Source organism: Drosophila elegans, unplaced genomic scaffold (genome assembly GCF_018152505.1).
Source record: "Drosophila elegans isolate 14027-0461.03 unplaced genomic scaffold, ASM1815250v1 contig_520, whole genome shotgun sequence".
NCBI lineage: Eukaryota > Metazoa > Arthropoda > Insecta > Diptera > Drosophilidae > Drosophila > Drosophila elegans.
In genome coordinates this window covers 474103-500463 of record NW_024545903.1, presented here as the reverse complement: position 1 = coordinate 500463, position 26361 = coordinate 474103, and the positions used below count along the sequence as shown (strand labels likewise).

The 26361-nt window shown below is 45.2% G+C and overlaps 7 protein-coding genes across 8 annotated transcripts; 4 read left to right on the top strand and 3 right to left on the bottom strand.

Moving 5' to 3' along the window:
* Positions 1 to 46: 46 nt before the first annotated feature.
* LOC108142119 (dr1-associated corepressor homolog) lies at positions 47 to 1549 on the top strand. Its single transcript, XM_017265816.2, has 2 exons — positions 47 to 205; positions 429 to 1549. The coding sequence occupies exons 1-2, from the start codon at positions 164 to 166 to the stop codon at positions 1431 to 1433; spliced, it is 1047 nt and encodes a 348-aa protein (XP_017121305.1). The 5' UTR covers positions 47 to 163; the 3' UTR covers positions 1434 to 1549.
* Positions 1550 to 1602: 53 nt separating this feature from the next.
* Positions 1603 to 2291, top strand: LOC108141758. Its single transcript, XM_017265254.2, has one exon. The coding sequence runs from the start codon at positions 1660 to 1662 to the stop codon at positions 2221 to 2223; it is 564 nt and encodes a 187-aa protein (XP_017120743.1). The 5' UTR covers positions 1603 to 1659; the 3' UTR covers positions 2224 to 2291.
* Positions 2292 to 7383: 5092 nt separating this feature from the next.
* On the top strand, positions 7384 to 19683 carry LOC108141664 (protein stum). Of its 2 annotated transcripts, XM_041709948.1 has the most exons (9): positions 7384 to 8365; positions 9588 to 10055; positions 10112 to 12657; positions 12716 to 13271; positions 17137 to 17784; positions 18868 to 18973; positions 19033 to 19159; positions 19222 to 19416; positions 19481 to 19683. In XM_041709948.1, exons 1-9 carry the CDS (start codon positions 7554 to 7556, stop codon positions 19591 to 19593), a joined length of 5571 nt encoding a protein of 1856 aa, XP_041565882.1. In that variant the 5' UTR covers positions 7384 to 7553; the 3' UTR covers positions 19594 to 19683. The 2 variants fall into 2 exon arrangements, with proteins under 2 accessions (XP_041565882.1, XP_041565883.1); XM_041709949.1 differs by lacking the exons at positions 7384 to 8365; positions 9588 to 10055; positions 10112 to 12657; positions 12716 to 13271 and adding an exon at positions 15397 to 15632.
* A 322-nt stretch (positions 19684 to 20005) lies between these two features.
* LOC108141636 (probable G-protein coupled receptor Mth-like 7) lies at positions 20006 to 21595 on the bottom strand. Its single transcript, XM_017265107.2, has 7 exons — positions 21347 to 21595; positions 21145 to 21295; positions 20896 to 21072; positions 20578 to 20835; positions 20349 to 20511; positions 20089 to 20283; positions 20006 to 20027 (listed from the first exon to the last, which is right to left on the bottom strand). The coding sequence occupies exons 1-7, from the start codon at positions 21593 to 21595 to the stop codon at positions 20006 to 20008; spliced, it is 1215 nt and encodes a 404-aa protein (XP_017120596.2).
* A 1362-nt stretch (positions 21596 to 22957) lies between these two features.
* On the top strand, positions 22958 to 23863 carry LOC108142044 (eukaryotic translation initiation factor 3 subunit K). The gene is made up of 2 exons (XM_017265723.2): positions 22958 to 23109; positions 23175 to 23863. Exons 1-2 carry the CDS (start codon positions 23039 to 23041, stop codon positions 23770 to 23772), a joined length of 669 nt encoding a protein of 222 aa, XP_017121212.1. The 5' UTR covers positions 22958 to 23038; the 3' UTR covers positions 23773 to 23863.
* On the bottom strand, positions 23855 to 25290 carry LOC108142043 (TATA-box-binding protein). Its single transcript, XM_017265722.2, has 2 exons — positions 24322 to 25290; positions 23855 to 24262 (listed from the first exon to the last, which is right to left on the bottom strand). Exons 1-2 carry the CDS (start codon positions 25087 to 25089, stop codon positions 23984 to 23986), a joined length of 1047 nt encoding a protein of 348 aa, XP_017121211.1. The 5' UTR covers positions 25090 to 25290; the 3' UTR covers positions 23855 to 23983.
* A 351-nt stretch (positions 25291 to 25641) lies between these two features.
* LOC108141863 (immune-induced peptides) lies at positions 25642 to 26228 on the bottom strand. Its single transcript, XM_017265456.2, has 2 exons — positions 26094 to 26228; positions 25642 to 26034 (listed from the first exon to the last, which is right to left on the bottom strand). The coding sequence occupies exons 1-2, from the start codon at positions 26143 to 26145 to the stop codon at positions 25748 to 25750; spliced, it is 339 nt and encodes a 112-aa protein (XP_017120945.1). The 5' UTR covers positions 26146 to 26228; the 3' UTR covers positions 25642 to 25747.
* Positions 26229 to 26361: the final 133 nt, after the last annotated feature.

Below are 26361 nucleotides of genomic sequence, written 5' to 3'. Positions count from 1 at the left end.
ACCAGTAGGTTCCGGGTGAATGCCAGCCTGCTGCGGGAGCAACTGCCATTCAACCAGCAACGCCGACATTCGGGCACCAAGGAACTGTTCTTGTGTGAAAAACACACACACATTTGTTTTATTTCGCTAGGACTCGACAAACGATTACTTCACAAATCCCAAAATGCCGTCGAAAAAGAAAAAATACAACGCACGCTTCCCGGCGGTAAGTGGAATACGCGGTGGGCGGTTGGGAAATCGCCGCCGCTATTTGGCGGCCCTGAACGCCGAAGATGGGTTATCAGTTTTCGTGCATATGTACATATGTACATAAATACATACATACACGCCTCGCATAATCAGAGGCTCGAAAAACAGATCGAACCGGGTGCGATTGGACTATAATAACAATAATATATAACTATGGACTATGTGTTTACTCCATACAGGGCCGCATCAAGAAGATAATGCAGAGCGACGAGGAGATCGGGAAGGTGGCCCAGGCGGTGCCCGTTATCATCTCGCGCACGCTGGAGCTCTTCGTGGAATCGCTGCTGACCAAGACGCTGCGCATCACCAATGCGCGCAACGCCAAGACGCTGTCGCCGTCGCACATGAGGCAGTGCATCGTGTCCGAGAAACGGTTCGACTTCCTCAAGGAGCTGGTGCGCAACATACCCGACATCAGCGTCGCCGAGGAGGCCGCCTACAACGAGGACGATGTGCTGCGCAGCTCACCGGAGGATCAGTACCCGGACTCTGACACGCCATATGATCTTAGCCTGCCATCGACGTCCATGCGCTCGCAGGCGAATGGTACCGCCGCCTACATGCGCTCCATGAGTCTGAATAACGGAGCAGGAGCTGGCGGTGGCGGTTGCGGTGGCGGAGGAGGAGCCACCAAGCGGCAGCTCCAGACACAGCACAGCACCACCTATCCAAATCCCACCACCATCCTGCCCGCCAAGTTGGCCCGTTCCGAGTCCACGCCGGCCTACACGCCCCGCGGCAGGCCGCCCAATCACCTCAAGAAGCAGTCGGTGCAGCTCGACACTGCCATACCTGCGCCGATCTGCAGCTACGAACTCAACAAGCCCATCGTCAAGATCGACTACAGCCACGTGCAGATGCAGATGCAGACGCCCGCGGCGAATCTGTGCACCCCGGATGCCTCCGATTCCGGCTCAGGATCGGGAGCCGGCTCTGGGGCCTTCAACTTCGACATCGCTGCGCCGGTGATCAACATCGATTTGACGAATATCGTGGCCGCCGGAGCGGCGGGCAGCAGAATGCCCACCTCGATTGGATTCGCACCGGCCACGCCGGCGGATAACAACAACGTTAACCAAATGGCTGGAAAGAGCAGCGCTCCCATCATTCCAAAGGCCACCGCGGCATCAGCGACCCCCACTGAAACCGTTTTCGAATTAGACGAAGACTATGACAATATTTGATTAGGATCTATGTGAATGCGCTTTTAAATTATTGATACATTAATATGTACTCTAGGTTCTAAGTAATCACGATAACATTTTTTGCAAAATAAAGACCATGCTGGATTTTAAGCTGACATAAAGTTTTGCTACAAATTATTTAATTACAATTAGTTTTGCCTACCATCAAAGTAGTTACTCCCAAAATAATCCTGAAATTTTAGAATAGATTCATGAGTTAAATTAAATGGCGCCGAAAATGTTTGCATTCATGGACGCTGTAGAGAAGCCGCCTATTGGCAACCGAAAGTCGTACATGTCCATCCCAGAAGCCAAGTTAATAGGCGATGTTGAGGCGTATGCCACCCAGAAGGATGAGGCCTTAAAGCTGCAACGCTTCTACTACTTGCAATACAACGAAATGGCTGCCAAGTTGGAAACTGATCTCACAGCAGTGTTAACGCGCTTAGAAGCTGCCAAAAACAACTTGGAACTGGTTAAGAAATTCAGGAATAATCCGGGTGAGGAGTTTCAGAGCCTTATACAAATATCCGCGGGAGTATTCAGATGGGTGAAAGTAATGCCAGTGGAACAGGTGACCCTTAAAGTGGGTAATGCCTTGCAAATGGCATTCGATTTGCCGGAGGCGGAGGAATTCATCAAAAAGGACATCACAAGCCTGGTGAAGCAGCGTCTGCAACACGAGCATGACATTGACTTTCTGCAGGATCAGGTGAACACCATCGAGATGAACTTAGCTGTTTTACTTAAGCATGGACTCGATAACAAGAACACCAATATTAATGGGTAGTTTTAAAAATATGTGGACATTTATTCTGTGGTTTGTATTTATTAAGTAAAATTCATTGAAAAAACGGAGTTTTGTTTTTAGAGTTTAAATTGCGCTTTGTGTTGATATATTCACGATTACAAAAATAATTAACTTTTTTAAGTTAACAGTGACTTTGAATTTTTGAGCTTTTAATTGTAAGCTACCATTTAAATGTATTGTTTTACTGTAGTATAGAAATAATTTTTTCGCACATGTACTTCAGATATTTTTAAGCACTCTCTTTTTATATCTTTTGGTTACCCTTATAATGGTTAGTACAGCAACAATAATTTATTTGTCAAGGACGCGGGACAATCTCACAAAACTGGGAAATTAACCATTGTATGTGAAATGACTTATTTCCTTATTTAGCGAGATTATCCCTCGTCTTTGGAGTTTCCCCTTAATACATACATTATTATTACTCTATTAGTAGCTGTAGCCCCTCAAAGAGGTCAGCAAATCGGGAGCACAGGATCGTAGCTGGTGGCCTACTAAAAGTGACCTTTATTTGCCGCGCCCCTGGGTATTTATAAGCGTATACACATCATAATAATTATTACTTAATTTCGCCAGGGAGTACCGCTTAGTCATTGTGTAATCCTCGGTCACAGCCAATTACAATTGAATGCCTTTCAATCCTCCAGCACTCGTACATTTCGCACACGCAATCTGCCAGCCACAATTGATATTAATTTGTGCCCGATGTGGGTCAAACTTAGATGTATTTCAGTCCTTCCCCCCAAAATATATGGACAATATATATATATAGGACAAGCTGACTGACAAAAATAAGAGTCAGATATCGCGTGGGAAAACCTTATTGCAGGCCCCAATTACTCGGCGCTCCCAGTGAGCAAAGGTGCAGTTTGAAATTATATGAATTTTCCCCCCTTTTGGGATCGGCATAATTATGATTGGCCAAACCCTGATTGGATTGCTCAAAGAGGATTAGTGTAAAGCATCTTTTAAACTTTAGATGGGGGGGGGAGGGAATTCAGGGAGATGCAGGGAGTTCTCCCTGTTCCGTGTCCACCTGTCTTGAGTCATGGGCTAAAAAGTTGGAAACAATAAAAACAACTTGCGGCGCGCCGCCAGTGCCAAGTTTTCATGTCCAAGGCGTATTTATGTCAACCGGAAGTAGGTTTACTGACCCACGTATACCCGTACGGGTAGGCCGTCCAGCCAACCACTTCGGCTGGCCGACTCCGACTTCGATTCCGACTTCTTCGGTGGCTTCTTCGGACCCGAGTGGTCAGTTACGCGGCTGAGGAAGTGGAGTTCCACAGCGCAGGACGGTGTATAAGACGGTATTTGAACACGGCGGATTAGTTTTTCAACGGACGGCGAGTGCAGTGCATCGGATCGATGCAAATGCGCGTTCAGTTTTTTTGGGTATTCCGATTTTGTTTGAAAGTGTCTAGCAATAACTCTACAAGTAACAAGCGGTTTCAAGCAAATTAAATATAAAACTGTATAAACGTGCGGCTAAAAACCAATCGAAATCGTCGGTTAATTCAAACTACATAGTTGAAATTGTGAAACTCCTTTGTGAATTGAAAAAAAAAAAACCCTTAAACAATTAACTCATAGATGTCTCTAGGAATTCCCCGAGTTGTGACTCCGTGACTCCACTTTTTGCTGGACTCTTGGGCTTAAGTTGGCTGGCAAAGGGGCTGCATTGGGGGCTAACACGACATTAGCCAAGGATTTCTTCGGCACTGCCACTTAAAAATCCCCCCCGATTCGAGGGTTCATGTGGGTTTGTCGGGCTGTGTGTGCACACATACCTGTCTTTAAGCGTTATTGCTGCCATTGCCGTTGTTGTCTTGATGTTGCAACAGTGCCCGGGTGGCCAAATGCCCGGGTGGCCCGATGGCCCGGGTGGCCAAGCAGTAGCTCCGGGCCAAGTGTTGTTGACTCCTAGCCGCTGCACAAGGCAACGCGCAATTTGTTGCGGTTTTGACCCTATTCCAAAGCCAAGGAAAAGTGCAGTGTACCCGGCCAGGGCTTAGACCCAACTGAATACTGTGATAAGTAGTAGTGGTAGTATTCTGACTTCATTTCCATATCTTCAGAGCCGTTTTTTGACCAATTGATCTAATGTTTTATGATCTCTATAAAAAATAAAAAATGTTGACTTTTGGCTTTAATTTCGATTAAATTCCTTTCTTTCCTTCAAAAACGTATAAATAAAAATATATATTTTTTAAATTAAATATTTGTACTAGAAATGATCTATTTAAAATAATATCAATTATGAAAAATTACAGTGTAAACGTACATAAGAAAAAAGTTATTTGGTTAAATTACTTTTTCTTTACAGAAAAATGCAAACTTGGTTTAAAAAAGACTAACAATATTTTGAACTTAATATTCATAAATTAACAAGATTATTTTGTCCTAAAACCTAATTTTATTCGAAAGTGAAAAGGATAATCATACTCGTAAACTATAATTTTTGTTGACTGTCTGAACTGAATGAAAACAATTTCTTAATATATCTCTTTGCTGTTAGGATCAAGTCTTTCAAGAAAATATATCTTTTAGTGTTTAGTGGTCTTGCCTTCATTGTCAAACCCTAAAATTGAAAGCTATACTGCATTACAATAAAAGTGAAAAGTGAAATGATAGTTATAATCGTAATAAATACTTTACTGATAAAGAAAATATCTCTTTGGTGTTCAGAAAAGATATTTCAAGAAAATGTATCTTTTAGCGTTTAATGGTTTTGCCTTCCTTGTCGAACACGATAAAAATGAAAGCCAAAGCTATACTGTACCACATTAAAAGTGAATGGCTGTGAGTGCATCAAAGTGAAACGAGCCAAAGTGCGTGATTGATTCACCTGTGCGCATTTGGTAGATCACTGCCATCCGAGTATCGCAGTAAATATGAGAAATATGAAAACTTAACGAGGAGGGGAGAGGAGGAGGAGTACGGTGTGCGAGTGCTCGAACATCGCGTGCCACTGAAGCACCAACAGGTGTCACACACAGCCTGCCAGGTGAAATAATCAAAAGTTGTCTAAGAGGCAGAAAAAGAAGCACACGCCGAGCAGATGAACAAAACATGCAAACAACTAATGCAGCCGCCTCGCAGAACGGCGAAAAGCGGAAAACTTGCGGCGAATTGGCAACCGGTCGCTTTTCTTTTCGGCTTTTCAGTTCGCCAGTCTCAATATCTCAGCGGCTCTGCGTGTGCAAACTGTTGTTGTTGTTGTTAGCGTGTGTGTGTGTGAGGGGGGGCACTGTGTGCTGTTTTGGATTTGAAGTGTAGGCAATATTTCTCTTGAAGGCCTCCTTTGCTCACTTACCGCTGGGCGGCCATCAGTTTAAGTTAGGCAGCGGCCACGTTCCGTCGCGTTGCCATTATTTGTTGCGGCTTTTCTGCAAATACATTCTATTTCGGAATTAGTGTAAACTTTAAGCACAAATGGGCGCAAACGGAAAAGTAAATTGCATAATGCGCTCCCAGAGCCAAACTAAAAAATTTTCAGTGTGGACGTGGCAGTAATTAAGAGACGTTATTAAAGTGTGACCGTGTCCCAATGAGATGCATGAAAACTGCGTGTAATGTGGCAAACGGTTTAAAAAAAAAACCATTTCGCAAACTGTTGGGGACCCAAACCCGGGAGCCGGCCAACTCCGCACACGCGTCATGGCCACCTACAAGAAAAGTAAAACAAAAAAAAAAATGCCGGCCAAGTCACTTCCTGTGGCCCAAAGTGTGTCACCGAAATTCGAGCGGCGTCGGGCCATAAAATGTAGGTTAAATATTAGGCGGAGGAAAATCAATGCGAACAAAGGCCATTCATTCACACCTTTCGCCTCCTCCTCCGGGGCTACGTCATTCCGCAAAAATATCTGCGTACTCAGCCGGAGCTCTGCCAATTAAACCATCGCTTATTTCGGGTGATAGTCTCAGCCCGCTGGCTTCCACATCCCGGGTAGTTGGACTTCAAGTGCAGTCACTAATGCGGCACTCTGCAACATGCAATCCCGGCGCAGTCAAGCCAAATCCAAGCAATCCGAAGCAGCAGGGGAGCCTCCTCCCAGCTGTTGAGCCCTCATCAAGTTATGCTCTCGTTAGCGCCAAGACAAGCGTTTGGGAGCTGCAGTTGGACTCCGCTCCGATTCGGGCTGGGAGCCACACAGCAGGTGCATTCCATTCCATTCCATGCCGTTGCCGTTGCCGTTGCCGATTTCAATGGTTGAAGGCGGGTTTATCAGCGCCGCACACGCAGCTATTTATAGGAGTGAAATGGCATTAGAAAATATAGCCATAGCAATAATAATTACTCTACAGTTTTCCGCCATAACCAGTGATGGGAGGTATCTAGGCGGTTGTACCTAATAAGCTATTTTAATTACTTCTTGGATTGCCTGTTAAGAAAGATATTTCAACTTAACTAACTTTTTATAAATATCAAACTTTCATTGTAATTTAAAGACTTTCATTAATTTTCGAAAACTTAAAAAAAAAACTTAAAAAACAAAAAATTGCTTAAAAGTTGTTAAACCAAAATTAATTGGAACACTTTGCATATTAATTCGCTTTAAATAAGACAACATCATAATAATGCAACGTTCAGATAATGTTTGACGATATTAAAATAACAATTTTTTTTTAAATAATATTTCCTCAGTGAAAGATCACTATTGATCTTCGATTATTTTAAAGCATAACTGCATATATTTTTTTAAGATTAACACCTTAAAGTAAATTCCCAAGTGGTAACTAAATTGAAAAGTACAAAAATCTAAAATGTGAAAATCTAAAACATAAAGGACGTGACTTTTGAGTACATATAACATAGGTACCCATTGTACTCTGCCTATAGGCAAACAATGCCAGTACCTTTCCCATCACTGCAAGTTGGCAATGAAGCCGACAGTCATTCAGTCTCGCTCTCCGGCTTCTGGTCTTCGGTCTCCGGCTTTGGGGCTCCGCACTCCGTTGGCCGTGTTCCGTTCTCCGTTCTCCGGTGAAGGCGTCGCGTGTACGTCTCTCTGACATTGCAATGTTCGGAAGGTCTCGCTTGGGTGTCTGTAACATCACAAGATGTGTGCGCGAATGGGTGTTGTGAGTGATTTTTAAACACATTCTGTTGCTTCGAATAAACAGCTGCTGGCGTCATTGGTTTTGTGGCACTTGAACTGAATCGAAGGACGAACTCGCAGTGTCCCGCACGGGGATCCAGTTGCTCCATCAGCACCTCCGATTGAATTCCGCGAAGAACGAACAATGGACAGGAAATCATAGTAAATGCGTGAGGGCCGGAGATCGGTTAGCACAAATGTCAAGCCATGCAGCAGACCCTCCCGTACTCATCATCATCGCCATCCCCATCCCCGATGCCCATGCCCATGCCCATGCCCATGCATCCATCAGCAGCAGCACCACCACCGATCCAGAATCCAAATCCGAATCCGACACCGATACCGATACCGAATCCACGTCCCAGATCCACAGGCGGCGATTCCAGTTTCCAGCCGGCCATCATCCCGGTGGACTATAGCTATCGCACCCGCTCCATCCTCTCCGCCCACTCGATGGCCCCATCCACATTCGCCTCCAACCAGAGCTTTGTGCGCCAGCCCTCGGAGTCGGATGCCCAACCGTATGGAAGCCTGTTTGGGGAACCGGTTCCGCCGCCAATCCAACCGGATGACTACTTCGGAACGGCCGCCTTTGAGACGTTGCGCACGGGTTCGGTGGAGCTGCCCAGCTCCGAGGAGGATGCCCTGGTGGCCGCCGTGGCGCTGAATGCCCTGATTCCCGGCGCCAGAGAGCGCATCTTCCCGAGTGTGCCGTACACGAGGACACCGCGAGGATCACTCCTGCCGTACCTGCAGCCGCCCGACATCCAGATCCTGCCCAATTCGAGCGGTGGTTCCAGCTCGGAGCAGCTGGGCTCCCCCAATTATCGCCTCCTGGCCCCCGACGACATCCTCAATAAGCCGGACATGTACGATTTGGAGAACGAATTCGAGGAGGAGTACACCGTGGTGGGTCAGAGGATGTCCTTCGACGACGGGGAGGATGAGCCTGCAAGGACTCCCAGCCAAGCGCCCGCCAAGTTGAGTGTGTCCAGCATTACAACCGAGGATCACAGAGGGTGGGTTTACTTTCACACCAAAATATATTTGTAAATACATAGATTATTATTTAAATTATTATAGACTTTACTCCTTTTTATTGAAAAGTATATAACCGGTAAAGGGAAGCGTTTCCCACCTTAATAAGAATATATATTCTCGATCCGGATCAATATCCGAGTCGATCTAACCATTCCCTTTGTCTGTCCGTATGACTTAGTATTTCTCATGCTGATCCTAGGTTCGCCTTTAAGTTACATTTTTTTTTAAGCCCACCTTCGCCAAAACGTCGAAATAAATTGAAAAATCAAGGCAGAGGACAGTTATTAAGCAGTATACGTTTATTCGGTGTATGTATAACTTTCAGCACCCACAATTTTCAAATTCCAATTATTATTTCAGAAGTTTTTCAGAAGTTAGAGTCAGAAGTTAGAGTATCAGTGTCGTCGCTTCTAGTTTGCCGTCCGAATAGATTTGGTGGCGCCATCTACCGAAGGCGTATTTATTTTGAAACTAGTTTACAGAGTAACGGTTATCTAACAGTCGGGCAACTCGAATATAGAACTGCTTCTTGAAATTTTATTTATTTACTTATTTCCAACGGTATTTTTGATCAAGTTATTGACTTTTGCTGCTATAAACTGTCATTAGATTAAGCATAAGATATATTATTAAAATTCGTTTAAAAATATTTTTGTCTATTATTCCTATTTTATTATGTTCATTTATGCCTATTTGTATTATAATTTCCAAGAGTTGCTCTTTTAAAAAATGTTAAGTTAATATTAGTCCTTATTTTTATACCCTTGCAGAGGCTATTATAATTTCAGTGAGAAGTTTGCATATAATAATAATATACAATAATAATAATAATATAATGTATATATATTTTTGATCGACTTTATCATATAAGCAAAAAAAACAAAATAATAATTATTCTTAACTTCTTATTTTTAACTTCTTATTTCTTAACTTCTTATTTCTAAACCATTTAAAATTCTTTTGGACTTCGTTATTTTTAACTTGATTAAAATCGGAAATCGATTTCATATAACTGCCATAGGAACGATCGAATAATTGAGCTCAAAAGCTTCGGATTTTATATGTTTGAAAGAATATTTAATTTTTGCAAAAGCTGCAAGAGCATTTAAACTTCGGCTTGCAGAAGTTTGCTTTCTAAATTGTTTTTCATGTTTTTATTGTCTAATGTCTTGATCTTTGGATCACCGCATCATTCAATAGTTTGCTGAGTGACTCCTATTCGGGAAGGGATTGGTTTCGACCGGCGCCGCAGCACTTTCCGGAGTTCACGCGCATCCCTCGACTGCGGCCCAGCTCCAAGATGGTCATGTCGATGAAACAGGACGAGGGTCCTCTCTCGCCGCTGGCCACCATGATCCAGGACATGAACAGCTCCAGCAGCGGCGGCGAGGAGCGTGTGGCGCCCAACGAGAAGGTGTCAGCCGCCAGGGACGTTGTACTCTCACCGAAGCAATACCTGGAGGAGCAGTTGCGCCTGGAAACAGAAAGTCAGAGGCATCTGCTGGCGGACTATGGAATGCCACCGCCCCCGGCAGCCCCACCCCCCTACCACAGGGCATCCATGATGGAGCAGGAGGACAACCAGAGTGTAGAACCAGCTCCCAGCTTAAAGCGGGAGATGTCACCAGTCATCATCAGGGATTGCATTCCCATGGGGGGTGATTATAGGTGAGCATAGACAGGAATTACAAAATTATAGATAATATTTAAACCATTCCTTTTAGAGTGGACCAGCCGCGACCACACAAGAAGACTGCCTTCACCATCCTGTCCACGGGCCAGGCTCCTCCAACAGCTCCACGGACGCCACAGCCAGCGCCCACCAGCCGCAGACACGCCTCCATCCAGTCGACATCGACGACTACCTCATCGCCGGCCGCCAGGCCGCAGATCAGTCCACGCCGGAGATCGATCTTCGGCTCGGATCCCCGACTGCCCGAGTTGCCGCCCAGTCAGCAGGTTCAGCAGACCACGGATGACTCGCCACGCCCCTCGGTGCAGTTCAACATGAGTGGACGGCACAGCCGCAGCAAGCTGGCCACGCCCCAGAAGGGCATCCTCCAGCAGCGGGACTCGCTGACCTCCTCCATCGACACATTTACGCCGCGAGCCCAGATTAGGAGGGGTTCCATGGGTAGGAGTCCTAGCCGCAGCCCTATGCCCTATGGCCAGAAGATCAAGAGCATGGAAACGCTGCCGCTGATCACGGATCCCCATCGCAGCGCCATTCCCCGCCTGCACTACGGATCCACCATGGAGCTGGGCGGCCGGGAGCCGGCTGTCTTTCCGCCGGGTGCACTGCCGCGACCACTGAAGCCAAATCTGAATCCCACGCGAAGCCAGCGCGGTCTCCTGAAGGTCATCAACAAGGAGGAGGCGCTCGTTCACATTCCGCCGCCGCGCTCCAATTGGTGCAGTCTGGATGACCTGAGCAGGCCCTCCTTCGACGGCACCGCCGGCCAGGCGAGACGCCGCTCCAGCTCCACCTCGCCGGAACGTCGCAGCTCCACGCAAACGGCCTCGGATCGGCGCAGCTCCAATCTCAGTAGTGTCACCGCCACCACCTCGGACTTCAGTTTCCGCCGACCCACGCTCTCCACACTGCCAGCGGCCCAAACTCTGTCCCGGATGCGGCGCAAATCGGTGCAGGCTCCGAGCCCGAACAGGATGCCCAACAACAGGATGCCCAGCTTCGGCCAGCGGCGGCAGTCCATCTTCCAGGGGAGTGGGGAACGAGATCTCAAGCCGATGAGCAGGCATGCGAAGGTGGCCAAGCCCAGCACCCTGTCGCCCATCATTGGAACACCGAACAAGGACAGCAGTTCGGCGCATAGTCCCACCCACAGATCCTCGTTGATGGGAGATGGCGTCGATACCCCATCGGAGGTGTCCACCCGGAGAGATTCACTCTCCCGCATCCCAGTACGCAAGAGTCCCGAATCCCGGTCCAGTTCGCCACTGAAGGACTTTGGAATCACTGCCTCCGGTCGAAGCTCCCGGGCCAGCATTAGTAGACCACCCTCGAGAGCCATGAATGCCAGTAGTAGGTCCCCTTCGAGATCGATGCAGCCCAGTAGGACCTCCTCGCGGGAGAGTGGAAGACCGGCGGACTCGCGATCCGCATCCAGGGGTCCAGCTTCCAGGCCAGGTTCTCGTTTGGAGCGGTCCAATTCCCGTTTGGAGCGGTCCAATTCCCGATTGGAGCGGTCCAACTCGCGGGGCGATTCCCGTGCTAACTCCCGACTGAGTATTAACTCCTCCTCATTGCGATCCTCTAGCATTTCACCCGCCACCCTGGCCAGGAATAGGAGCATGCGAGCCACTACGCCCAGTCGCCGGAAGTCCATCTCTTTGAGTCCAGCCAGTGCAATGATGGGTCGCCGGAAATCCATCAGTCCCGAGGCCTTTGGCCAGAGCAGGAGAGTGTCCAGTCGGGCAAAGGCGGAGCCTCCAGAGATCCTGTCCCGTCGGAACTCCCGCTCCCGAATTCCCACCAGGTCGGCCAAAGCTGCGACCAAGTCCCCGCCGCCTTCCTCAAAAAAGAAGAGATCGAAATCGCCGGATAAGTCGAAGGCCATGGCGACGACGCCCAAGAGCAGCCAGGCTGGAAAAGTGGGAGTCAGCAAAGGAAGCCCCAAGGCGAAGACCAAGATCCCTGCAAGTGCCAAACCAAAGACCAAAACGGAATCCTCGACAAAACCACCAGCGAAGTCTGCAAAGAAAACTCCGGGGGCTGGGGTAAAACCGACCGCAGAAGAAAAGAAGAAGACAAGCAAAGGCATCCCAACGAAGGATACCAAAGTGGAGAAGGGCAAGGAGGCGGGAAAGGAGGCGGGAAAGGCTGTTGGCGCCAAGAGCAACGGCAAGGAGCCAGTGGCTGCAGTGCGAACCAAATCTCAGGTGACCAAAGGCAAATCGCCGGGTGGAACCACAACGGAGGCCACCAAAAAGCCTGCAGTCACAAAATCGCATGGAATCACCCTGGAAAAGGGCGTCAATGGCACCGATTCCGCCGGAGGCATTCCGCCACTGGCTGCCCAAGTGGGCAATGCGGTGCTGCAGGCGGTGGAAGCGGTTCCCGCGGTGACCAGCGAGGTTAACGTGCCCTCAACGCCGGGTGCCAAGGGTTCTGGCGGAGCCAACATGTCCAAACTGGTGCGCATGAGCTCCAGGATGAGCCTACTGAGCAACAAGAGCACCAAGAACCGATCGGATTCCCCTCAAAGCCGCAAGGTGACCACAGTGCAGGAACACGCCAACGAAATCGAAGGTGAGTTCACTATATCATCATACAAGATAGCGCTAAATCCAGAATGTTTCCTTTCCAGAAACCGTGGGTCTCACCTCGCTAACCATGTCCAACGATGCCGCTGCCATTCTGGAAAAGTCACAGAAGACCCTGGAGAACATTCAGAAGACCGTGACCGAGGCCACCGATGAAATCCACAAGACCATCAGCGAAAATCTCACCGATCTGAAGAGCCTGGAGAACGACCTTGCCGCAGATCCCTCGCCCACGCCCAGTTCAGGCACCACCACGGCCAGGCCGGGTGAGTCCGCCTCCCGAACGGGCACCGCCGACGGCAGCATAGCTCCCCAGAGTTCGGGGGAGCTGCCCAAGTCCCCGTTTCCCCCCACGCAACCCATCGAGGCCGCTGTCTCCGTGCTGCATCCCAACGAGAGTTCCGCCGATCGAATAGCCAGTGTGCCGGAGGTGGAGTGCGAGAGCTCCGATCTGCCCATGGTGCCGGATGCCTCCGAGTCGGACCTGGGTGGCCATGTTATGCCCACGCCCGAGAGTGGAGCCGACTTCAAAGTGGACGCAAAACGAAGATCGCCGGACGGACAGGGAGGATCTACAGCGGGCAGCGGCGGTCTGGCAAAGTAAGTGACCACGGTGTGGAAACTAAGGAGTTTGTAGATTTATTAGGTTTTACGGTTTTGAAATTTTTAACGGTTTTAGTTTTATTATAAAATTTTTGATTTTTTTACTATAACTTTTATAATTTTTTTTGTTAGGAAATTTTTTGTTAGGAAATTTTTTTTGTTAGGAAATTTCCCAAGGAATTCTCAAGGAGTTCCTAGGGAATACCTAAGTATTTCCGGAGAGAATTCCTAGGGATTTCCGGAAGAATTCCTCGGGAATTCTTTGTGAATTCCCTACAGCTTGTGTTCGAAATTCCCGAGGGATTACGGGGGAATAAAAGGAGAAAATCCCTCGGAAATCTTTTTGAAATTCCCTGGTAATTCATTTCGGAGTACTCCCGGAATTCCTGTGGAATTCCCTTTGGCTCCTGGATGATTCCTTAGGAAATCTTCAGGGATTAGTACTGAAGTGTTAATTCATGTTCACACCTGAAAAGTGTTCCAATATAAAACTGAGCAGCGTGGTCTGAGCGTCTTATATGAGTCTCCGACTTGCAAGACGTCCAAGAATCCAAATGTTCCTGGAAAGTCTGGGTATCAGAAAGACCTTAAAAATTTTATAACTTATATTATTTTTGAAACAAGAAATTAATCAAACTTCGGCAAGTCAAAGTTTATATACCCTTGCAGCTATTGCAAAAATTAAATATATAAATGTTTGAAAATATTGAAGATAATTGAAGATGATTGGCAGCTTAAATATTCAATCGTTCCTATGGCATTTATATGATTTCGTTATCCGATTTAAATAAAACTAAAAGCGTAATTCTGAACTATCATATTATTAATAAATTAAGAAGAGTATTTTTAAAAAATTAAAAAATAGAGAAGGTAGATTTTTTTGTTTTCGTGGGCGCATTCATAGTCGTCCGGTATTTATGAAATTTAAATCATAATTTCGAAATATATTTAACCATTAATGTTTGTCGAAGAACTAAAAAAAAAAAAATATCTTTTCAAAGTGTATGAATTTTTATGTGTTGTTATTTAATTTTCGTTAGAGACCTCTTAAAAACTTAGAAAGGCGTTAAACAGCTATACGTTTTTCTGTAATTAATTTTAGGTCTTCTATCTCATTCAAACCAGCATCAAATCTATCAAAGCATGAGCACAACACATGCTATTGATGGAACCTCTAAACCCTCTAAGGTTAAGATCCACAGTCTTACAATGACCTTTCACAACTTTATATATATACCAGGTTTACACTTTGCTTAAATCCTTGAAAATGGTTATTTTGAGCTGTTGTCGCCAAAGGACTTGCTAACAAACCATTACTAAATTCCTTATGTTCGCTATGACCATTATGAATATTCATCAGTCAAACCCTCATTGAATCTGTCCGTTTCCAGTCAACTCGAATTTGAATTTTTCGGCGGGAAGGCTGACCATCCAGTGGTGCTACTAACATTTTGCCTCGAGCCTAGTTTCTCCACATAAAGCACACCAGCCAAGGCTTACAGCGCCTGGCCAGCCAATTTACATACAGGAAATCCCGGTGGAGGGGTCCAGGGGTCAAGGGGTCGAGGGGCCACCACCACCACCAGCAACCACTATGATACATAAAACTTTACAGTGCCGTGTGGGCAGGAGTTCCGTGCTCTAGACGCCGCTGCTGCTGCTGCTGCTGAAGGCACAGGTCCGTCAAGCCACTCATAAGTGCGTCAATAAATTTCGAAAGGAACCAGGGGGCGGAATGGAATGGGGCTGGCTGGCTGACTGGCTGACTGGCTGGTGGCCAAGAGGCCTCGCCAACACAACGATGGCAAAAGGGACCGCCTTTGAGGAAATCCGTTCGTCGGCAGGTCGCGAAGTCGCAGTCGACGAAGGTAACGATGTCCTTCACTGCATTGTTTTCCAACCGTGCGAGACCCGCAAGAAACCGTGTGAGCGACCACTTACAGTGGGCATTCCCCCCAGGGAAAACCACTTTTTCCTGCGAACGCAGGGTCCACTGCTGGCGAGTGTACTGTACTGTATGGTATAGCGTGCGCGGAAAACAGGGGAAAAGTATTTTTCGCAACACGGCTTAAGTTTCTTGCCGCAATAACAAATCAGTTCGGGCCGGACAATCGCGCCAACCGCAGCACTCACTCGCAGGGAAATTCACTGGGAAAGTTGGAAAACTTCGCGCCAGTCGATGATTTCCCAACAATTAATACGAACTACCCATCCATTCATCCATCCAGATAATTCGCTAATTCTCTAATTCGCAAATTCGAAGCTCGAAATGCTGAACGAAACGCCTAGTAACGCGGTCATTTATACGGTGGATCTGGCCCAGGACCCGTTCATCGATGGCGACAAGTACTTCTTTAGGTAATTAGGCACAAGATCCCATTATAACTTATCGGCCGAAGTCATCTGCCAGCGGGTAAATAAACGCACTGACCTTCAAGGGGCCTTCCCCGGGCCAAGAATGTGCGGAAAACTTACTCCATTCATTGCGACTGTCTCGAAGTTTTGTTTGAATTGCGAACGGAACCGACCTCCAAATTGCGTTTGGTCGTTGGCTCGTGCACAACGGAATTACAGGCGTTCTGGCCAAGCACTATATACATATATACATATATATAATATATACACACGTGAACACTTTCATTTACCAGTCACGGGCATGGACCCTTAAAGAAATTGTGTAAGCAAAACTCTCGTGACACATTTTAGTGGCTGAAATATTCAAAATCGACCCAAATGGCGAGACTTCATTATGCCAAGATTAAAGTTCAAAAGCCAAAGATCAAAGCATCACACTCCACTCACTTTTGCACCTGCATTATTCATAACGTTGGCATACTAGATGCGACACACATGGGCCCGTGCTAATGGTAATTCACTTCCGAAGGTGATTATATTCCACGCCAGCAAGGTGCGGAAGTGATTCGGGACTATCCCACAAACTTGAACTTTCCAATCATACAGCACTTCCGCCGCTTGGCACTTGGCCAATCCCTGAAGCCATAAAAGCTTATATCCGGTCGCCTGATAGTCAAGGACAATGGGGTGGCCAAGCCATGGCTGCAAGTTACTTTTCACCACATGTCATAATCTTTACATTATTTAGACTTGAGGCTTTTGAAAAGTAACAAAAAAAAACAGTTCATAAACAGAAGAAATTACAATTTCACTTCCCACTAAAGTTACAACGAACAATATTGCTTATGTAAATAATTCAACTTTAAGTACAGTGCGTTTTAGGTGATTAGATAAACCTAATTGCTAACGAATATAAAAATATATGTGACAATTTGTACAGAATACTGATGTATCATCCATGGTATTTCATAAATCTATACAAAATTAGTTATAACTTTAACATACTTTTTTATCCCACGTGTTTCAATTAAAGAGCTTTAATGTAAGTTCTATTTTTCTTAGATCTAAAATTCCATTGTAAAATTGTTCAATGAATTTTTATTATGCATCTTGTTAAGAAGTTACACTTTTAACAGCTTAAAATGTATTATTTATTTATTTATTTTAGTGTAAAGTATGGTGTTTTAAAGTGAATATGGTTAGAGTTCAGTAAATATTTTATTACCGTTTAACTTCGTCAAAGATTTTAACAATATTTTTTGTTTATAGGTTCTTAAAAATTGGTAACCTTTCTTATCACCACTTTTCGCTTCATTTCTATGACTTTACGGCATAGAGTGTGGAGTTTTATAGGGATTATGGTGGAGTCCAGTAAATAGTATTATTTATATTTTATTACCCGCTAGCTCTTTTAAAGATGTTAATGCAGTTTTCTTTATCATATTTTGAATACAACATATTTATCCTTTCAAATGACTTACCTTTCCTCTCACTCCTTTTGAATCAGAAGCAGCAGTCAGGAGTTTCTCGAGGACAAGGATAATGCCAAAAAGGGGGGTCTTTGCGGATGCTGCTCCAAGCTGTTCATGCCCTGCCGCCGATCCCGCTGCTCCCGTTGCTGTCGGCGCCGTGAGCGCAACCCATCCGCCGAGGATCAGCCCGTGCTGTGGAGCGGCCACAGCAGTGCCACCACGGCCACCAATGTCCAAGTGATTGATGAGACCAAGCCGAAGCGCAAGAGGGCCACCGACTGGCTGAAGTCCAGCTGTTGCTGCTGCCGCAGCTGTCGCAAAAAACCGGCCTCCGCGGAGGATCCTTTCCAGGCGGAAGTGGCGCCTCGGGCCACGCAGGAGGCCAACATGAGCACGGGACCAAGGGCGCGGGGCAAGTGCGGCCTCTGCCTGAGCAAGGTGTTCTGCTGTCGCGCGGTCAACAAGGTGGACCCCACCACGGGCGACGAGACGGAGCTGAAGAGGTGCTGCTTCTGCATACCATGTCGTCGGGGCAATCGACCCAACAAAAAGGGCAGCACCGTGTCCTGGCGCGATCAAGATCCCGAGTTGGGCATCAAGCCCACCGAGTCCTCGGTTGTGGAGGGCGCCTCCGAGGCGGCTATGTCAGCGACGGCGGATGTCGAGGAAAACCAAGTTAAGGAGTAAGTTTTTGGAAAACAGCCAAAAAGTATCTCTAAAATTTGGAAAAAAAAAAAAAAAAACATTCCAAAAAATCAAAAGAAAATGGGTGGTTTCAAAACATATTTCCTAACGCAAAATAAGAGAAACATTTTTTAAAAGGATTTGACTTTTAAAATATATATACTAGTTTGCATTAAGTCAGTAGCATTTTGAAATTAGCTAAAAAGTATTTCAAACACTTGGGAAAATAAAAAAAAAACTCATTCCAAAAAATCAATAAATCGTAACACAAATTAAGAGAAACATTTTTAAAAAGGATTTGAGTTTTAAAATATATATTATATACTAGTTTGCTTTAAGACTGATATATACAATTTAAGAGTATATCATCTATTCATGTTTCCGGAAATTAAGCTTTTACTAAAGTATACAAATAGTTGTTCAGTTATACAGACCAAACAAAATATATGTAAATATAGTTAACTTAATTAACTACTTGGAGCACAGGGATAAATACCAACTAGATTTTAACTCAAGTTATAACTAATTTCAGTCAACACTAAATCATTAACAACATTCCTTATTAAATTTTTGCGGCTTTGAAAACGTAAGCGCTGCTTGGATTTGGGATGTAAAAAGTACTCATGGAGACTAGTTACAAGCGTTTAGGGTTTTTCCTGGACAATGTTAATTAATTAACGTTTTAAGTACATGAAAGGAAAAAAAAAACTTTTTTGAAAGACTGCACCTAGACCATACGTAAATTATATGTAATTCATTTGGAATGTTAAAGACATACCAAATGGTACTTTTTATATGTTAATACATAAATATCCAAATTTTTTGTACAATTCTTGGTCTGCATTCTGTAATTCAATGTTTTGAAAAAGAGGCTTGTAAATTTAACCTCCATGTGGTATTTCGTGAACCTGAAATTAGAATAGGTTAAAGGGATGTAGCCTTTTTAAATCACTGTAATATCCAAGCATAAGCTATACTAGGGAATCCTTCAATGTAGTTTGAACTTTCAGAGTTTGAAATCCGACTTGCAGTTACATCTTCCATGTTGCACGTTGATATATTAATATATCTATTGATTTCAGGGGATGCTGCAAGCGTTTCTGGCTGATGTTGCTGTGCTGTCGCAAAAAGAAGCGTCGCGAGTCGAATGCCCGAAGGCAGAGCATCAAGGCGCCGCCACCCAGCGAAGCAAGTATTTTGATTAAATAACGAAAGAAATGGTCTAAAACTCGTTTATTTACAAGCAGGATACGCGTAAGAAGCTTCACGTGGACCTGGTAGAGTATGCATCCAAAATGAAGGGAGCCATTCCAGTGTTGCCGCTGTATTTGGCCTGGTTCTGCGCCTTCTGCAATGTAGTCTTTCCCGGTCTAGGTGGGTTGTCCGAAAAGAAATAATCCAAAAGATATTAAGCTTATGATGGCTTTCCAATTAAGGAACCCTACTCTCTGGACTCTTCTGCCTGTGCGTGGGCATTCCCCGCTTCTCGCAATACGACAGTGCCCGTGCCAGGATCGGATCCTTCATCATCAACATTATTGTGGCCGTGTCGCAGTTCTTCTGCGTGCTCTTCTGCTTCGTGGGATGGGGCTGGTCCATCTGGTGGGGCACCATAATGCTGAAATGTGCAAGTAAGCGGCAAGTTTTCCCTTCTAAACTAAGAGCACTCGAACAAAATGTGATTCCCACTTTCAGAGAAACTGAGCAAGATCAAAAAGGTGGAGCGTTTGGAGCTGGAGGAGGAGCAGCGCCAGGCGCAACTGGCGGAGGCAGCCAGGAACGGTGACGTTGAGGCGGCCAAGACATAGTCCTCCGAGTTCGGTTACAACTAAGTTGCTTTTTATACCATTGTGTACATATAATTTTGTACAAAACATGTAGATCCCACAAAAACATGCACTTCCACATGAACTTCCAGGTTAAGCGAAATGGAACAGAACTTCCTTTTAAACGTGAAATACATGAATGTATATGTATTAGAATCATTAAACTTCCACTAAAAGATTAGGGTTATTGTTTTTTTTAAGCTGCAGTTATCTTTGCTTAAAAATAACTCCGATTATTGCTGCAATATCTGCAAAAATCTACTTTCTTTACAGAAGAGACAGTGTGTCGTACAATGGTTTTCAAATTCTTAGAAAATATGTATATAACATATGGCGCATCTTAAATCCCTCCATCATCCTTCAGATATGTCTTTTAGTCGCTAGACCGGGACCTTTACCCTCTGATTCCACGAATTCTATTGGGTGAGTGAAAAGTGAGAGTAAAAAGTTAGTCTTCATCAGAGATAACTTATGTACCTATCCATGAGCAAGTTCAGTGTACTGGGCTTAAGAATTAGCAGTACAAAAGTGATAATACCAAGAGCGTAATGGTAATAATCGGCTATCTTGAGAGCCTCCTGCCAAAAGCTGTTGAGCCGTACCCAAAAAGAAACAAGGTTGAAAATCCACGACACTCCCATTATGACAGAAATGCGCAGAAATAGAAGGTTGCTGTATCAGGGAAATGGAATGATTACTAAGCATAGTTTCCAAACTAAAAAGTAATAAGCGCTTACGACAGTTTGTTGAATTTGACGCAGGTCATCGTGCCTTTAAACGAGTTAAGTTTTCGCCTAACATTCACAATGTGGATTGCTGTCAGTGTAAAGAAAGCCACATTAAAGGTATTTATGGCCAGTAAGGGTCCGTGATAGTAAATCCAGGCAGACCAATTGTCAACTGTAAAGGAAAGAAATTAGTTGCTTAATAAATATCTGATTTACAAAAGTTGCCATTAAAACTCACTGTTCACCGAACAATCCATATATCCAACCAAGGGCATCCAATCCCATTTGTGGGGATCCTTTTCCCAAAAATGATTCATCAAAAAGATGACTCCAGTCGGGATAGCAGCAGAGCTCCAGACAAAAACGCTGTAGCCCAGAAACCGATAACGAGGTTCGTCGCGACTGATCGACATCGACTTTAATTCCTTCCACAATTGATAGCTGATAACAGAGTTCCAGAGATGATAAGCAAAATCAAAAAAGTAAAGATTGTATCCTGCAAGAGATTAACAAATTTAAGTAAATGACCCATGATTTGAATTGATTTTTGACTAACCTGCTAAGGAGCAAATGTTGTCCAATAAACGAAAGCTGTCTAGCATTGAAATAAGACAACTCATGATCAAACTGAATAGGCTGCAGATAATGCATCTGCCGATCACATTTCGGAGTTTCTTTACATATAGATACACTGCTATGGTGAGGATACAGCAAACCATCGAAACCATCGTGACTAAAAGAATTGAAACAGAGAATCAGAGAATCAGAGAATCAGAGCTTGTAGGCAGAGTTTTTTTCAACTTACTTTCTCGAGCTGCTGGTCTTAATTTCGCTGAGCACTTGCCCAAAACAATCCGTATCGTTTTGTTGAGGTCTGACCAAATCTGATGTGGATACAGGCAGTAATCTACTTGGTTAAGGGTAGTGTTTCTTGAGTGGACACGTAATCTTCCGTCCTAAAAATCTCAAGTTAGAAAGGAACATGGATATCTTATCTTAGAGCAAACCTTGAACAACATGTAGTCGTCTGTCTTCAGGCTGAGCATCTCAACGCACTCAAAGAATGGTGTTCTCTCCATAATATTAAGGCTAAGCATCGTTATTAACTTTCTTTCCAACTTTCCATGTTTTCCAATCCTAAACACGAATTTGGTTTCAATCTCCTTGATCAAGCCATCGCCGCATTTGCCACCGGCCAGTAAATTCTTGCGTGGGCAGCAAAACCTGATGCTGGGGCTCCCTCCACGAAAATCCATAACTTTTCTGAGTGAAAAATCATGGAAATTAATTTTACCTCGAATTGCCCTTTTTTCAGCGGAGTGGTATATTTCCGCCACTGATTTATTCAGGAAAAATAAAAAAAGAGCAGTGCCGTAAAATTTTAAAGGCCCCATCTTAAATCAAGAATCATTCTTCACGAAAACAAAAATTAGACTGACTCCCGGTCCGCCAACATTATAGTTTTATCTTGAAACCCAGTTGTTCAAAATCAACGGCACAGAAACTTATCCCAACAGATTGCGTTACCATTGGGATTCCACGCGATAAATAAATGACAGGCAATAAATATTTATAAATTACACTAGCCCCAAAAAAAAAAAAAAAAAAATATTTGTCCCAAGCCGCTGATGGCAATTTCTTTTAGAGTTACCCCAAATCTCTGAAACGGACCCTGTTTATTAAACGTTTGCCTTAATGTATTTTATTATAAATCTCGAGCTCTGACCATCCCATGTAGCTAGTTAACTCTTCTTTTACGGTCAAGGGGAATTTTTGATGTACTGAACTGCTATCATAAAATCTCAAAAAAAAAACAGTCGAAAAATCAAAAAGCATTAAAAAGCGTAGAGTAACAAATTTTCATTGAAAACCAGATTTTTTTGCGGATTAAATATATATATTTTTATTTTAATTAACTCATTCAAATGAATAAATTTTCATTAATTACAAATTATAAATAATTTTAAAGTCTTGTGCGCTTTAGTCATGGAGATCTGATTTAGGGTTTAATTTTACTATTTATTACACCATTTCGGTGTAGACTAGTGCTATAATTGTTAAACTTTTGCACACGATTCCTCTACATTCGACCATTTTTTGAACTTGAATCCTAACAATTGCAACGTTGATAACGTTGGTGTAAGGGAAGCATCCTGCAGATTGCTTTTAAACTGAGTGACTAGTTTACTTTAGAGGACCGTAAATTATTACTTCAATGCGATGCAATCTTCTGACTGAAATTATAATATCCTCTGCAAGGATATACAAATCGGTTCTTCGTTGTGTAAAAATCGGTTGACTCACTAAACTGAACGATTCAAATCTGACATTTTGGTCCTAAAGAGACAATTGTTCTTGGAGATTGAAAATCGGTCAACTGTTATTGGATAGCTCTGTTAATTCCTTTACAAACCGAGCTGTGATTGATCAGATAGACGTAATTTCTTCTAGACAAAATTATTAATGATTTCCTTCTAAAGCATTGTTCAAATGTGGCGCTCAAAATAACTGTAATGGGCAAACTAACAGTATTAGGAGTCCCCCTACTTATTTTTACGCGGTGTGACCCTATTTCCTTTGTTTTCATGGGCTTATGCATTTTTCGCAGTGCGGTCACACCGATTCGTTCTTTATAGTACGGCGTTCATTAAAAAAACACGACGTCAACTTGCGAATTTCACACAATTCGGCCGTAAAAAATGTCGCACCTCGTGAAAATGGAAAACGGTCAGAGCCAGACCATCCAGGAGATGTTGGGCTGCATCGAGCGGTGAGTAAATCGATAATTCCCGGACCAAGAGTCAGCTCAGGAACATAACCTCGCTTTTCCCGCAGCTACAATCCGGATCATCTGAAAACACTGGAGGCCTATGTGCAGGATCAGGCGAAGAACAACACCTACGACTTGGAGGCCAATCTGGCCGTGCTGAAGCTGTACCAGTTCAACCCGCACATGCTCAACTTCGACATCACGTACACGATCCTGCTGAAGTCACTGACCAGCCTGCCGCACACGGATTTCGTGATGGCCAAGTGCCTGCTGCTGCCCCAGCAGATGAAGGACGAGAACGTGCAGACCATCATCGATCTGGCCGACATCCTGGAGCGCGCCGACTTCACCCTGTTCTGGCAGCGGGCCGAAGTGAACCGCACCATGTTCCGGCACATCTCCGGCTTCCACGACTCCATTCGCAAATTTGTGTCGCATGTGGTGGGCACCACCTTCCAGACCATCCGCAAGGACCTGCTGAAGGAGCTGCTCGGCGGCATCGAGGACTCGACACTGGAGAGCTGGATCAAGCGCAACGGCTGGAAGCACCAGGGCCAGGGCCTCGTCGTGGTGGCCACACAGGACGACAAGATCAAGACGAAGAACATCACGGAGAAGATCGAGTTCGACAATGTCGGCGCCCTGATGGCCCAGTGCCTGTAGGATCCCCCTTCGCGGCGTTCAATAGTACTTGTCTAAATTTCTACGAATAGTAATTAACGGAAACAAAATAAAAGCCTGTCCGTACAGCTAACTAGTTTTTGTTTATTCTCGATCGGAGCTGCTCGCCAGGCTGCTCCCACCTCACAATCAGACTTCCGGAACTACCGACCCTAACACGTACACGTACAGAACTAATAAAGCACTATCCTATTTATGACTGCTTCTTGAACTTTTTCAATATGGGGAATATCTTGTCGAAGGCATCGTAGATCTCCTGTCGCACCTTGGCGCCCGTGAGCACCACTTTCCCGGACACGAAGATGAGCAGCACGATGCGAGGGCGCACCATACGGTAGATGAGGCCGGGGAAAAGCTCCGGCTCGTAGCTGCTGAAGTTGCAATGGGTCAGCACCAGGCCTTCCAAGCGGATGGGGAACTTGACATCACAGGAGCCGACCATGTTCTGAATCTTGAAGTCGAGGAATTTGGCCTAAAAGCATAAAGAGGTTTGGAGAATCTTCTTCGCAATTGGATGTTCAGTTCTCTTACAGGGAAACCTAGCTTCTGAATGATGCGCGCGTACTTTCTCGCCGCCAATCTGGAGTCGTCCTCGCTCTTAGCCCCCGTGCACACCATCTTGCCGGAGCTGAAGATCAGGGCAGTGGTTCTTGGCTCCCTGATGCGCATTATGACGGCCGCAAATCGCTTGGGGTTGTACTCGGCGTTCCTCGCGTGCAGCGCTATCTTCTTGAGGTCCAGCTTGCAGCACAGATTCACCGTGGACACAATGTTCTGCAGTTGTGGGACAATCCCGGGATCTGCCGATCCCGGCGTGGCAGGTGTCATCGGCGTGGAGGGTCCCATTGTCTGGTGTATGTTGCTGAGGCCGTCTCCGCCGCTGCCCGCTCCCGATCCCGATCCGCCCACACTGCGCTCGCTCATGGGCATCATGTGTGCCATCATGCTCTGCGGTGTCTGGGGCTGCATCATGGACTGCGGGGTGCTCCCACCGCCGCCGGGCGCCTGACTCTGGAGCTGCTGCTGCTGCTGCTGATAGGACGCCGATGGCTGGTAGCTTTGCATTTGCTTGTGGGCCAGCGGGATCGATGGTTCGTGGCCAAAGAGACCGGATCCGCTGGTGTCCGGTTGCTGTTGCTGCACGGAGCCGGAAACCGGGGCCGGCATCACCGGATCCGGCTGCGGCACCGCCGGCGGATGGTAGACCGGATTGGCCACAATCTGCTGGTCTGCCTCCATCTGGTGCAGCGGCGTTCCGATGCTCGGAATCGAGAAGTTGGGGCTGAGCATCTGGTCCATATTGCTGCTGGTCTTTTGATCTCTACGCGGGATGCGGGATTCGGGATAACTCAATTCAATGCAGCTGGGTTGCGGGCACACACTGATCGCGGGTTAATTTGCATGTCCACGGAGCGGGGAAATAAAATAATAATAATGCAGCCGCGTTCGTCGTTGTACCTGTGGCTCCTTCCGTGCGAATGGCAATTGGCCAATGCAGGGTGGCATTTTGGCGTACTTATCGATAACTACGTTACGTGAGGTATTACGTTTTCCCTTACGTCTATTGGCATTTTAAAATTAATTATTTTACAAAAACTTCAAATTAATAATATGTTGGTTTGTGTATGTTGTTGTTTGTGTAATTTAAAAATCAAAAATACAAATCAGCACTGGGCTGATTGCAGCAACTGAAAGTTAACTTCGCTATTTACGTTTTACCTCCCCCTCACGTAACTAGCCTATCGATTACCGAAATGGCGCACTTTTTAAAATTATACAAGATTGCAAGAAATAAACAATTTCATTGTTTACAATGTTAAAAATGTTACCGAAAGTAAAATAAATTGTATATTACATTGAAATTCTCATTTATGCAACTGGTAAAATTATTTTCCGAGGGAGGAAATACGATGTGTCTAATTAATTAATTGGGACTTTTGCATTTTTCATTTGCCAATTAAATTGTAATTAAACTCAGGAACAAAAGTACGACACCGCCCATGCTGAGGCCCAAAGGTGAAGAAGCCAAACTCTTGGCACTTGCGGTTGAGGTATGAGAGTAAGTATTGCCATGTTCGTCGGTGTAGACATGTTGTCCACTTGAGGGCGAATTCTGGAACGTACCTCCCACGCCGGGCACCGTGTAGGGTCCTTCGTTCTGACCCCGTATATAGATGCCATTTCCAGGTGCTCCGAACTGATGGGGGCCATCCCTCCCATCATAATTCTGCTGCGCATTTGAGGCTTAGGGGGAAGAGAGTTCAATGAATGTTCACGGTTCTCGATTCGCACACTCAACTTACCGGCAAACAACAAGCTGCCCACAACAAAAACCATCAAAACAAACGATCTCATGTTGCAGTTTCCAGACACTGGCTCAAATTCAACTGAGAGCAGTCTGCTAATTCAAAATCTATTTATACAAGCCGGGAGAAAACCGAGCTTTTGCCAATTAGCAGCTGAGAATTGGTGACATCACAGCCTACAATGCGAGAATCAGTTCCAGAATTGGAGCTTTTAATAATTACAATAAACATTACAAATAAGAAACAATGTCCCAATAATTCTAAT